The 15,070-nt window shown below is 43.8% G+C and overlaps 1 protein-coding gene across 2 annotated transcripts in view; it reads left to right on the forward strand.

Moving 5' to 3' along the window:
* Positions 1–15,070, forward strand: part of KCNH7 (potassium voltage-gated channel subfamily H member 7) — a 397,870-nt gene that overhangs the window by 15,903 nt on the left and 366,897 nt on the right. For both annotated transcript variants that reach the window (XM_066575930.1, XM_066575931.1), the window contains exon 2: positions 4,383–4,613. In XM_066575930.1, the coding sequence (XP_066432027.1) occupies positions 4,383–4,613 (231 nt within the window). The remainder of the gene's footprint in view (positions 1–4,382; positions 4,614–15,070) is intronic.

Here is a 15,070-nt window from a genome sequence, read left to right on the forward strand (position 1 = left end):
TACCAGAATTTTCTGCAAAACGCTGCGGAATATTCCATAGTGCGGAAAAATCCTCATGTCTACCATTTCTGCATAAAAATCTACATTTAAGCCGGCTTCACAGAAATGTATCGTATTTGCGCGTACCTGAGCACTATGTTTTAGCGAAGCGAATATTGCTTTTTTGCGCACGCATCGGCGTATTTTACTGTACCTTTTGCGCTTACGAGTTGTGTGAAATTGCACGTACAAAAAAAATACTCACCGGTGCTCCTAGCCATTGAAATGGCTAATTAGTCGAATCAGTTGTGTTCTTCTTCTTGCGCAATTATGTAGCGCTTCATGCATCTCTTAGCTTATTAAGCACACATTTGCGCACTGCCACGTTTGTTTGTGTTTTTTTGCCATTCAAACTCTGTGCCATAGCGCAAGTTTTAAAAAACAACTGCGGGAAATAGGTCCTGACTAGAGATGAGCGAGCGTACTCGGAAAAGCACTACTCGCTCGAGTAATTTGCTTTATCCGAGTATCGCTGTGCTCGTCCCTGAAGATTCGGGTGCCGGCACGGAGCGGGGAGCTGCAGGGGAGAGCGGGGAGGAACGGAGGTAAGATCTTTCTCTCCTTCTCTCCCGCCCGCTCTCCCCTGCTCCCCGCTCGACTCACCTGTCAGCCGCAGCGGCACCCGAATCTTCAGGGACGAGCACAGCGATACTCGGATAAAGCAAATTACTCGAGCGAGTAGTGCTTTTCCGAGTACGCTCGCTCATCCCTAGTCCTGACCTATCTTTCCCACACGTAGCATTAACTATTTGCTGGTAAGATAGGGCAAGTCCTATCTTTTTTTGCTCGGGCAACAATACCGCCAACGAAAATGAAAACATTGAAATCAATGCGTTTTTGCAGTTCCGCTCATCTGAAGGAGCCCTTTGACAGGTGGATTTGGGGATGGACAGCAGTATATCCCACAGCATCTTGCTGCATATTTTGGTACATGTGAAGGAACCCTTACAATTGAGAATTTACAGCAGAGAATTCTGAGACTTGCAGTATATAGTCACGCGGCCGCTGCTAGAACGCACGCCACTATCTCGCCAGAGTAGAGAATAGAGGACTGCGGGCGCCGGATATTTCCTTTATGTTATTTTACTTCTTTTTGGAATTATAATAATTTTATTTAAGAAGAAAAAATGTTTTACCTACTTTTGTAACAGAACAGAATGACTCTGCCAAAGTGATTTATATCTATTGACACAGTGAAGAAGCGAGAACAAGCCCGCTGATTGTGATAGAACATTACAATTATTCATATGGAAATTGATCCATTCTATTGTGGAGCGTAGAAACTTTATCACAGTCTTGATTCTATTCCAGCACAACCTGGCGACTGCGACAATCACTAATTCTCTCGCTAAGTCATATTAACACAAGTGACATTGGAAAATGAATGCAGACAGATGATCTAATTAGCTTTATATAACCAAATGCATTGGGGAAAGACTATTTATTTTAATAAACGAGCAGCAAGAAAATCTTTCTGGGAAAATATTCTATGAGGTTATTTATCAGCAAAGTCGAATTCCTGAGGCTACATTCGCAAGAGCGCAAATCTTGCGCGAGTTCTGTGCCTTTTGCGAGACGCACAGAATTTGTCACTTGAGTGATGTTTTTCCCCACAGGGTAAAAAATCACTGCATGTCCTATTTTTTGTGTCCCTTGAAAAGCATCCCCCCTTGTTTTCAATGGGACAGAAAAAAAACAACATTGTATGCTGGTGATATTCACGCGAGTTCGATGTTATTCCTCCCATTGAAATCAATGGGAAACAATTTCTGCTCTCTGACGCGAGTGACGCAAAAAGTGATGCGAGGCAGTTTTACATGAGGAGCGCCTCGCATACGCAGGTAAAATACAGATTTCTCGGACAGATATCGCGCTCGCCCATGTGAATGTAGCCTTACAAACAAAAGAAAAAAATCCCCGAAACAGTTTATCAGTTAACCTTTTATTTATGGGGGAAAGTTACGTAATGCTGCCATCACAACATCCGTGGGAGTTGGAAGAGGTGAATATAAGTTTATTTGTTATGTTACTGTATTGTAAATGCATTTGTTACATCTGTTTCTTACATGAACTGCAAAAACTGCAAAACAGACTCGATCCATGTGGACAGACATAAACCAATGATTGACAAATGCTCAAAACACTCACCTGCATATCTGCACACATAGTCAGATGGCATAACTGTTAGATGTACAAGGTATTCGCTTGTATTTTGGCCAAGATACTTAAGCCCACATGCCCACTTCAAGGGTCCTCATTGTCTCACGGATCTCTACTCTAATGAGCCAACTAACCGCAGGAAACCTGCCTGCAAGCAGGCTGATCGTCCCAATGGGGACAGCCCCGTGCTGGAACCTAAGGACCTAACTCGTCCTAGATGGTATATCATTCAAGCAGCACAGGACATAGTTCACACTAACACAGCATGAAATGCATACACAACTGAACAGGACTGTTCACACCACATATCTGGAAACCAGCTCAGTCACACAGAACACATTGCAGCTCACACCTACAGGGCAACAAGCATGAATGCAAACACAGGAATACCAGTTCCCTCCAGCCAAAGGGCTGATATTTGTATGCAAAAGAACGGTGATGATTGGCTGGCAGGAGAGCACCACACCCAGCCAGCTCAATCATGCCACACTTGTGGAAATGTGCTCCAGGAAACAGGTCCCAGAAGCACAACGAAACAGGATTATACACAGAATCTATAACTTGGGCAACCCCTTTAATAATTATGATACCACACATCAAATTTTGTCTACTATCATGCAGTAAGACACAGTGGTATGTCATACTCTTGATTTGTGACTCATAGTTAGAGATAGGTGGTACCAAAATTTGATTTGCTCATCACTAATCCTGAACACTGGTGTAGAACACAGTCTAAGACCCATGGAAGCCCTATATAATACTCTAAATGTGTTATACAGGACTTGTATGACTCATAGACAATGTTATACACTAGTTTTAGGAGTTTTGTTGAACTTCCAGTTGAGTTTCAGCTAATTCTGACAGAGCTGATCTTTTTGCAAAAGTTTAGCAAACTGGCCTAACCCAACTTTTCAAAAGTTCACTCACCATTATTCTTCAGGATTGGCAGTTTTATGGGTGCTGTGTATCTCTACAAGCACCCTACAGCCTGTTATGCTGCATTTAGATGTAACATAATTATCGTTCAAACAATTGTTAAAACCAGCGATTTTGGAATGTGAAACATTAAACGAGAAGTGAATAATTCTCAACAATGATCTGGCTGTCTAAACAGGCCAAACAAGTGTGAATGATCTAGCAGTGATATCACTCACTTATTCGCTTGTTCAAATGAGAATTGGCTCATCTAAAAGTGGCATTAGTGTTCAGCGAAGGGTGGGTTGCATAGTATCACCTCCCTTGTTTACACCCGTGAGTAGAGAGGCAGTTCTGCTGATTCCATTGTTTGTTGGTAGGGTGTGTAGAGTAAAATGATACTACAGAAGATGGATACTGGTGTATCTTATCTCCACTGGAAGAATGGGTGGAGACATGGGTTGGCCTGGTTGAGTTGTAGGGAAGGGCTTGTTGACGCCCACCACAGCAGTTCCATCTCCCCTGTCAAAGATGCTGCTTTCAGTGTCTCGCCTCCCAACTGCCATGCCTACCCCACGTTATCCTGCTGCTGCTGTGAGTCTCCTGTGTCAAACCTGCTGCCTGTGCTCCCTGGGCCATGGTAACTTCAGCTGCCATCGGCTGTCTATCGCTTCCTCTGCCCTGGTGTCCCCACTCGCATCTCCATTGTCACTATGATCCTCCACCACCGCCCCGCTGTCAATCTATCCCACATCGCCATGTGACGATGCCACACTCCTTAACTGTCCTCCCCTCCGTGCTTCCGGCTACACTGTCAGTGTCCTCCCTGGTCGCCACTGCCAGTCTCCTCTCCAGGCGCCCGCACTTCCTCCTCACTCTGCTCTGGCGCTCTGTGCATCCAGCTGCCACCCGCTATCAGTCTCCTCTCCGGGAACTGCACTAAGGCAGAGAGCGGGGCCACCTTCTGGGGTGTGAGGACGGCATGCCATATTGCAGGGAGGCCAGTGGCAGTACAATTACAGCCGGGCCCATTGTAGGGAGGCCGTCGGAGAAGCCGCTTGAAGCTGAGACCGGAGGTTATCGCACAGCCCAGCCAATAAGCAGCTGTGGTTGTACCCTATACCTCCCACAGCACAATCCTAGGTCTCCACTCATTTTTGTGGTGGAGACAAGATACACCAGTACCCAGAAGATGTCGTTTAACCAAATTTTAATTGTATTCAACAATGTTAAATTCCTTCTAACTGTAATCTATGTTCCTTTTACAGATAAAAAATTCATTATTGCAAATGCCAGAGTGCAGAACTGTGCGATTATTTACTGCAATGACGGATTCTGCGAGATGACAGGATTCTCAAGGCCAGATGTCATGCAGAAACCATGCACTTGTGACTTCTTACACGGTCCGGAGACCAAAAGACACGACATTGCCCAAATAGCTCAAGCCTTGCTTGGGTCAGAGGAACGGAAAGTCGAGCTCACCTATTATCATAAAGATGGTAAGGCCTGCAAACAAGATTTCTTAAGTCAACATCTATATTTAGAATCCTATTGATCAATCTATATAAATCTGTCATTAGCTTCTTCCAGCAATGTGTTTTAATGTGCCTTTTATGGCTGTTGTGTTTAAAGTCATCCTGAGGGACTGACTATAGGACAGGATTTAAGGGAAGCGTATCTATAGAGGTCAAATTACTTTGAGCGCATTATTTATTAGGACTAGGAAGGGTTTCAAAAATGTTTGTTGCACCTAACTGAGGTCTGTGCCGCAACTTTGTACATATAACGCTTTTCCCATTGCATGTGAACATTGAACAGCAATTGTATGTTGCGTCCATGGTATGATTTTACTACTTCAAGAAGTATTGCCCGATTCTCCGCCCCAAAGGGTCCCATGAAAACAAGCTGATGAAAGGTTCTCCTACTGCTGGGACCTCCAGCTATGAGTTATTATCTTTGTGGGGGATTGTTTAAGAGTTCAGTTTCTCCACACTGCCACCACAGGCCAAAAGATAAATTACACTTTACTTATTGAAATCAATTGTGTATCTTTGTGTTGACCCCTCCAAGTTTCTTTTGTATTCTGATATTGTCTTTATTGTTTTTGTGTTAGCAAAATTCTCTTGAAAATGACATAATTGGGTCAATTATGCAGGACTGTTCATTCTATATTGTAAAGTATGTATTTTTGCTGCAGCTACATAATATTAAAGGATGCATTCTTAATTGTTAATTTTCAATATTCTCTTGTGTGGTGACATGTGCATTCATAACCATTATGTCATGATGCCACTGGCTGCTTCCAGGTTTCGGGGGCTAGTCCTGGATAAGATCACAATGCCAGCTCTGAACCATGTGATGCTCTGAGGGAGTAACAGCTCCCTTTGGGTGTAGCACTGATAGGCTGGCTGAGTTGATGGATAGCTCAGTCAACCAGTGTCACTTTTGTGGCATTTAAACTGATTGCTTCTTGCAGAGGATGCCAGTTATACTATGTGTATACTGCTCAGTGGTTCGTGCTGTGAGCTATATGTACTTTGTGTAACTAGGTTATGGACTGTAGTGTCTCAGGGTGTGATTTGTCTTTAGTTTTGCTATCTTCTATTAGTTTGTTTTCCTGCATTTCTGTTATGTTCCTCTCTGACTTTGGTCCTTGCTGCTTTCAAGCAGTGAGATTGCCCTTTTCAGGGCGGGTGCTCCACTTTGAGGCAGATCCAGTCAGTGTTGTTCAAGGGGAATTGTTAAGTATTACATTTGGCTGTTTATCCCTGTTAGGGTGACATTTCTTTCGTCCAACTATTATAAATTCCCCATTCACACGTTACCCTGTCTGTCTCTGTCGTGGTATCTAGTTCCATAGGTTTTGCCACTGTTACGCTGACAGACCAGGGCACACAATAATTAGATAGGACAGAGATGGAAATACTAATGTGGTGTTAAGAGAAAATAAGACCACTACAAAATCAAGTTTGGTAGTTTAACTGGCCAAGCAAAACTAGTCCATTAGTAGGGTAGTTTAGTGGTTAGTACCGTTGCTCATAGTGCTGGGGTCATCAGTTCAAATCCAATGGAGGGCAACATCTGCATAGATTTCATATGCTCCCCCATGTCTACATTAGGGTTACAAAAACATACTGATAGGTTAATTGATTTTTAATGAAATTGTTCCTAGTGCGTATTTATGTTTCTGAGAACTTTTACGTGATTTCAAGATGGAACTTCACATTAAATAGGAACTCTTAGATGTAACATATTTTGGAGCTAAGTTTAAAAAGGTTTATCAACTACATTATAATCATTGGTGGTTATAGATATGTCATTAATGTTTTAACCATCAGGGCCCTTAGCAATACCTGGAGCAAATCATACGCCACCCCTTTGTTCTAGCCATCGGTATGCGCTCCAACAGTCAGATCCCTATCATGTAGTCCAAGGGTGGCCATACATGTTAGATCTAAATCAGCTGAACCCACCAATTTAAGCATGACTGGATAATCATATAATATATATAGCAGTCTCATGATTCTTCCTCTATGGCAGATGTTGGGGGAGATGAGAATCAGGTAGTTGGATTGCAGCTGCCATAAGGATCCGACAGCAACTTCCTTCCCTGTCTGCATTAAGAACACATGCACATTCAGCTGAGCTGAGCATGTGTACAGATGTAGCAAACATTAGCTTGACATGTAACAAGTTGTGATAGCTTAGAGGGTGTTTTTCAGGCAATTGTTATTGATGAGCTATCCTCAGGATAGGTCATCCATAGTTTATCACCTAGGAACCACTGTCTGGGACCCCAAACAATCACTTCTTCGTGTGACTACTGTGAATGCCACAAATACACAGGGTATGGAGCTCCAACCCTTGCGTAGTGGCTGGCACTGGTAATTGCAGATATAGCTCCTATTAAAGTCAATGAGAGCTGCGCTTGCATTTACCAGCGCTAACCACTACACGGGTCAGAGCAATCTGCTTCCTCTCCGTATCCAGTGTTTTGTCTGTGACAGTGGGCGTCCAAACAGCTGGTCGGTTGGGGTCACAGTCAATCAGCTCTTGATGACCTATCCTGAGGAAAGCTCATCAGTAACAATTGCCAGGAAGACCCTTACTACAGTGTACTCCACTGCTATAAATTAAGTTATCATGTTGCACCAGTCATCGTAACAATTACTACAGCTCTTCAGGGGTTCGGAGAAATAGCCGTTGGCCAACAGTTGTCTAACAAGAAAGGGCAGCCCAAGACCTGGTTCCCCATCTGCGTTGGAACCTCCAGTTGGAGGTTACATCACAGATCTGGCTCAAAATACCTGAGTGGAAACCGAATGGTCTCCATTATAATCAATGGGGTCCCTTCATCACTGTTTGGTTCCATCCTGAGACAGAGCCATTTGGCCGCAGGGATTTCCATTTCCTGCTCCACTAACAGAGGAGGAAAGCAGAACCCCAAGCGCAGATGTGAAACCACCACAAGTCCATCAATGTCTAGCGTATGGTGAAAAACCTCTTCAATACTTTCTACTGACTTTGTAAACTCATTTAACTGGAGGTGTCATATTTAGATGAGTCCGGTATGCCTTATAATAAATTATTTGCAGAATGATTTATAGATTTGGAAAATGATGGTAATTTATAACTCGGCGGTAGAAAAAAAATACTTATATTTGTTAAATCAAGAGCTGCTTTAATGTGAGCCCCAGGCAGTATTTTCCTCTGGAGATCTCAATGGTAATCTAGCTTTGCTGACTAATCACTTAACAAAATTTGACACAGTGGACTTTGTGTTGTTCGTGTTTGCTATTCTGCCTCTGCGCTTTCATTTTTCTCTGTGGCTATTTTTTAAACCCGACATTATAATAATTCTTACGTAAAATATATTGTGTTGTCAAATATCTAGTTCACGGCACGGAAATAAATGGAGCACTTTGTGTCAGTTTAATATTTCCTTTATATCGAACAATGATGCTTAAAACAGAATTGCCTATTTATTCAAGTAGTGGTAATAGCTCAAATCTGTTCCTATGTAGAGCTACCAAGTGCGTTAGCTTTACTAAGAGTGCTGTAAGTGAGTCTAGTGAAGGCAAACAGCTGACTGGGTGACAAGGAAATTTAAAGGGGTTGTCTAGGAATAGAAATAAAGGGGTTTTTTTTCCCCAAAAGCAGCACATTTGCCCATGGGCCATATATGATATGATTCAAGTGAATGGGGCTGCACTGCAATACCAGAAAAAGTCTATAAGACAGATTTGGCGCTGTTTCCAGGGGGGAAAAAGCACACAGTTTTTGCTGTTTTTGAACAACCCCTTTAAATTTCTGTCCCTCAACCATGACCACTCATACATTAAAGGGTTTTTCTAGGAAAATCAACTGGGGTCCACCACTTGGGACTCCGGACGATCAGCTGTTCGGGCACCCACTGTCAGCGCCACAACACAGAGTAGGAAGCGGAAGCAGCACGCTCCGACCTTTGTGTAGTGGCAGGCACTGGTAATTGCAGGCACAGCTCTTACTGATTTTAATGGGAGCTCGGTCTGCAATTGCCAGCGTTGAATACTACACAAGGGTCAGAGCTTTCTGCTTTCACTTCATACTATGTGTTGTGGAGCTAAAAGCAGAAACCTGGTGTCCCAGGTGGTGGACCCCTGCCGATCAATTATTGATGACCTATCCAAAAGATAGGTCATCAATAGTATATGCCCAGAAAACGTTTAAAGGTGTTGTCTCAAGTTTTAAACTTCTCAAACTTTTTCACAGCTTAGGAGAAAAGTGTCTGATCAGTCGGTGTATGGCTGTTGGTATCCCCATCGATCATGACAGTGGGAGTCCTGTGTTTCCTCAAATGACTAGAGTTGCGGCCGAGCATGTGCACTTTGGGCTGCAGTAGATATCTGAACCCTGTGCTCGGCTTCTCTTTAGCAGTCCTATAGACAGAGCGCGTTCTTAGCAACCATTATTCCTGTTTCCAGCTAGGGAGAGTCAGGGTCACCCTAGGTTTCTGACATGGGGTTGCCCTCATCAGCGCGAGGGTTCCACTATATATTCATCCCTTTGGGACAATATTTTACGTCCGAACCAGATGAGGTGTTTTCCTTCCAGCTCAGATGTAACATTTCTATTTGATTTCAGGCTAATGAATGAGTTGGCACATGAAGAAGAAATTACCTGCATAAGTCATTCACAATCTGCTCCCAGGTTCTTGCCTGCTAACACTGAAGATAGTAGTAGCATGGAGGCATGGAGCCGATAAGCGTAAGATTGGTACGATGGACTCCACAGTTAGTCTAGTTCTGCCAGGACTACTGGAAATATTGGTCTACTGTAAAGCTGAGGTCATGGGTGTTCAGATAGTGTTGAGACTATGGGCACTTACATTAGTATCTTTTAGTCAACCAGTGTTGTCTGTAGGGCATAACCAAGAAAGTGCCCGGATCGTGCATGTAAAAATAGATCCAGGCAATTAGTATAAGGCTGACATCTCTTTGTGCATGTCTTCTATAAATTCATATTTTATAAGCTGCCATGGAAAAGTAAAGTTCTAATTCGATGCATGTTGTTTAGCATTGATGGGAAGATGAAAGCTTTGTGACTTGTTAGTTTGGACATGTGAGCTGCTTGACATTTTACACCATAAGTAAAAAAGGAAAACTCCATTTTCTTAACCCATCCTAGCAGCTATATATAGCTCCGGCAGAACAATCTTTGGCATGGCATGCTGGATCTATTTTTAATTAAATATGTCAAAGCCAGCTGGGGAAATCTGTTAAGCTAATCTTTAATTAACAAATATTGCCATAAATGCATCAGTGCTGGAGGCAAAAAAATGCTACCCGGCTATTTCTGTTCCTAGATGACTCTTGGCTTTTCTTCTGGCATATGGTGCGGATGTCAGATTTTGCAACCTGACTTGTCAACGTAGTCTACACAAGGCAGCAAAGTACAAATACACAGTGTTGTTTTATGGTGTCTACACGTGATACGCGGTTGATCTTGTCAGATGAGTTTTCCGTCAATATAACATTGGACATTATTACAGACTAGCAATAAAGCCTGTTGGGCTCCAGAAAAATGGTGTTGGCCATTTATTTAATTTTTTAATGAAATATTACTAGAGATGAGCGAGCATACTCGCTAAGGACAATTACTCGATCGAGCATTGTCCTTAGCGAGTATTTTCCCGCTCGGAAAAAAAGGTTCGGCTGCCGGCGCGGGTGAGAGGTGAGTTGCGGCAGTGAGCTGGGGGGAGAGTGGGGGAGAAAGGGAGAGAGAGATCTCCCCTCAGTTCCTCCCCCCTCTACCCCGCAGCTCCCCGCCTGCCGCCGGCAGCCGAATCTTTTCTTCCGAGCGGGCAGGTACTCGCTAAGGGCAATGCTCGATCATCTCTAAATATTAACCCTTTAGGGACACGGCCTATTTTGGCCATAGAGACGCCACATTTTTTCAGGTGATTTTTATCTCCACTTTTTAAGAGCCATAACTTTTTTATTTTTCTGTCGACACATGGCCATATGAGGGCTTGTTTTTGCGTGGCGAGCTGTAGTTTTTTTTTTACTGGTACAACTTTTGGTACATATAATGTATTGTAAAACTTTTCTTAATTTTTTTGGAGGGCAGAGAGAAAACACATCAATTCTGCTATTGTTTGTTTTGTTTTTTTACAGCATAAATGACATGATACATTCTTTCTGTGGGTTCGTATAATTACGACAATACCAAAAATATTATTTTTTTAGATTTTGCACAATAAGCATTTTTTTTGGAGCTTAGTATTTTTTTTTTAATTGTTGCATTCAACATCCCATATCTTTTTTAATTTTTCCATGGGCGGAGCTCTGTGAGGGATTGTTTTTTGCAAGATGAGCTGTAGTTTTTATTGATATCATTTTGGGGTACATACATCTATTTTGATCACTTTTATAGCATTTTTCGGTTGGCAAAATGAACAGAATAAGCATTTTTTTTCCTTTGTTTTTTTAGGGGATTTTTTTACATGTTTTTTTTCTTGATAGGATATGTAAAGAAAAATGTTTTTTTAACACTATTTTTATATTGTCCTTGTAGGGAACTTAAACCATAAAACTCTGATTGCTGTGATAATGCATTGAAGTACTTCTGTACTGCAATGCCTTATCGCTTACAATAATGATCACAATGTATGGCCATCGGCCTTTCATGATTACTTTAGCCTCTGTGAACCCTTTACATGCCATGATGTAGATTGATCATGGCATGGAAGCAGTTAACATTGGGGATCACTCTTCTCCTCTATCAAGCTGCTATCAGTCACAGCCGGTGATCAATGGTTTCTACGGCTATGATCTTTGGGGCTCCTGCGAAAGGCCTTTAATTACACGTCAAAATGAATCTCCCTGGCCGGCATGTATCATGGTAAATCTCATTTGCTCTTCCTCATTGGATTTACTTTATACAGCCAGCAAGATAAACCAGGATACACTTTGAAATGTGCGACGTTATGTTCCTACTCATGAGTGGCAGCTCCATGGGCCCAGAACTCAATCGGAGAAGCTTCACGTTACATCACCCTTGTATCTTGACGTTCAACTACATGTTCTTACATTACTCGCTTCCTAGAAATAGTCCTCTCGAGTGTCATGTTTACATCTTCGGTATAGCCGAACGCCTGCATCTGATCACAATTACCCCACAAAGTCAAAGTTTACAGGGGCTAAATGTCTTAAATTTGCAGTATGACCCGAGTAATAGAAGCTTTAACAGTTCATTGGAAATATCCCATCTCCGTGCAGGTGTAATTCAGCCGTTTCAGTTTCTTCTTCCCCGGGGTATATTTTTAATCTGAGCATCATTCTGTCCTGAACTTTATTCTGAATTGAGGTAGATATCAATTAACGTATAGTATAATTTTCTTAACTTCATTATTTATAAAAGCTGTACCGTGGTTGATTCTTTCATTCTTAAGAAGGTCATGTAATATTGTGATATCAAGTGTTTATGGTGAAAGTATATTTTTTTAACTGTAAACTGCAAAATTCTGCACTTGTTTAAATTTCTAATATATCTTTATAGTGGTCATAGCTATGATTTTCTGGTACAGAGTTCAAAATAGCATGAAATGAGATGATTCAGACTGCTGGCAGCTGCCACTAAGGGGAGATTAGGAGTTTACTGCATACAGTTTTATTATCAAGTTCAGTGTAAATGGTGTCAATAAATTCCTAAACTCCATCTAGACAATCATGGACCTGGAAAAAGGAAGTAGAAGTACTCCGTTAATAATGGGTATAGTTAAAACATGAGCTTTAACATGTCCAAGGTTAAAACAAAATCTGGACTACCCGAAAGAGGGAAAAAAATGAACCCAGGCCTTCTACAGATGGGTGATTTTGCACGCAATTTTAAATGCAGAAAATTGGCTGTGGAAACCACAACCATTAAAACTAGAGATGAGCGAACACCAAAATGTTCGGGTGTTCGTTATTCGTAACGAACTTCCCGTGATGCTCGAGGGTTCGTTTCGAACAACGAACCCCATTGAAGTCAATGGGCGACCAGAACATTTTTGTATTTCGCCGATGCTCGCTAAGGTTTTCATGTGTGAAAATCTGGGCAATTCAGGAAAGTGATGGGAATGACACAGTGACGGATAGGGCAGGCGAGGGGCTACATGTTGGGCTGCATCTCAAGTTCACAGGTCCCACTATTAAGCCACAATAGCGGCAAGAGTGGGCCCCCCCCCCCCCAACAACTTTTACTTCTGAAAAGCCCTCATTAGCATGGCATACCTTTGCTAAGCACCACACTACCTCCAACAAAGCACAATCACTGCCTGCATGACACTCCACTGACACTTCTCCTGTGTTACATGCTGCCCAACCGCCCCCCCTCCCCCCCACAGCGCACACCAAACTGTCCCTGCGCAGCCTTCAGCTGCCCTCATGCCACACCACCCTCATGTCTATTTAGAAGTGCGTCTGCCACGACGAGGGACCGCAGGCACACACTGCACAGGGTTGGCACGGCTAGGTAGCGACCCTCTTTAATAGGGGCGGGGCGATAGCCCACAATGCTGTACAGAAGCAATGAGAAATAGAATCCTGTGCCACCGCCATCAGGAGCTGCACACGTGGGCATAGCAATGGGGAACCTATGTGCCACACACTATTCATTCTGTCAAGGTGTCTGCATGCCCCAGTCAGACTGGTTATATGCACCTTAACAGTAACCGCGTTGGTGGTAATGTGGTGGTGACTGCGGACCTAGTACCACGGTTGTATTTTGTTGGTTTTCGGAATGTGGCCAGGATTAAGTGGGCCGTGGCGGGGGGATGGTGGGGGGGCTCTCTTGTAGTGTCGGTAAAGGTGAAATTCTTGGACTGCCACCAGACGAACCAATGCAAAGGCATTTGCCAACAATGTTTTCCCTGTTGGAGGAGGAGGGGGATGTTTTTGAGGCACTACGTGTCCTCTCCACGTGTCCGTGGTTATATGCACCTTAACAGTAACCGCGTTGGTGGTAATGTGGTGGTGACTGCGGACCTAGTACCACGGTTGTATTTTGTTGGTTTTCGGAATGTGGCCAGGATTAAGTGGGCCGTGGCGGGGGGATGGTGGGGGGGCTCTCTTGTAGTGTCGGTAAAGGTGAAATTCTTGGACTGCCACCAGACGAACCAATGCAAAGGCATTTGCCAACAATGTTTTCCCTGTTGGAGGAGGAGGGGGATGTTTTTGAGGCACTACGTGTCCTCTCCACGTGTCCGTTCCATGTCAGCAATAGTAGCACTCAAGACAGGCCCCAGTAACAATTCTGAAGCAGCAGTATAGCGGGAGCGCAGTCTTCGTTCCATGTAAGCAATAGTAGCACTCAAGACAGGCCCCAGTAACAATTCTGAAGCAGCAGTATAGCGGGAGCGCAGTCTTCGTTCCATGTAAGCAATAGTAGCACTCAAGACAGGCCCCAGTAACAATTCTGAAGCAGCAGTATAGCGGGAGCGCAGTCTTCGTTCCATGTAAGCAATAGTAGCACTCAAGACAGGCCCCAGTAACAATTCTGAAGCAGCAGTATAGCGGGAGCGCAGTCTTCGTTCCATGTAAGCAATAGTAGCACTCAAGACAGGCCCCAGTAACAATTCTGAAGCAGCAGTATAGCGGGAGCGCAGTCTTCGTTCCATGTAAGCAATGGTTAATGTGGCTTAAGTGGTAACTAGGCCTGTAGGCAGCCCAGTGTAACGAAAAATTGGTTCAAGTTAAAGTTCCAACGCTTTTAAGCGCATTGAAACTTATAAAAATTGTTAAGAAAAATTATTTGAGTGAGCCTTGTGGCCCTAAGAAAAATTGCCCGTTCAGCGTGATTACGTGAGGTTTCAGGAGGAGGAGCAGGAGGAGGAGGAGGAATATTAGACACAGATTGATGAAGCAGAAATGTCCCCGTTTTGGATGGTGAGAGAGAACGTAGCTTCCATCCGCGGGTGCAGCCTACGTATTGCTTACGTATCGCTGCTGTCCGCTGGTGGAGAACAGAAGTCTGGGGAAATCCAGCCTTTGTTCATCTTGATGAGTGTTAGCCTGTCGGCACTGTTGGTTGACAAGCGGCTACGCTTATCTGTGATGATTCCCCCAGCCGCACTAAACACCCTTTCCGACAAGACGCTAGCCGCAGGACAAGCAAGCACCTCCAGGGCATACAGCGCGAGTTCAGGCCACGTGTCCAGCTTCGACACCCAGTAGTTGTAGGGGGCAGAGGCGTCACCAAGGATGGTCGTGCGATCCGCTACGTACTCCCTCACCATCCTTTTACAGTGCTCCCGCCGACTCAGCCGTGACTGGGCAGCGGTGACATAGTCTTGGTGGGGAGCCGTAAAGCTGGCCAGGCCCTTAAAGACTGTTGCACTGCCTGGGATGTACATGCTGCTAGATCTCCGCACCTCCCCTGCTACCTTGCCCTCGGTACTGCGCCTTCTGCCACTAGCGCTGTCGGCTGGGAATTT

This window comes from Eleutherodactylus coqui, chromosome 8 (assembly GCF_035609145.1).
Source record: "Eleutherodactylus coqui strain aEleCoq1 chromosome 8, aEleCoq1.hap1, whole genome shotgun sequence".
Classification (NCBI taxonomy): Eukaryota; Metazoa; Chordata; class Amphibia; order Anura; family Eleutherodactylidae; genus Eleutherodactylus; species Eleutherodactylus coqui.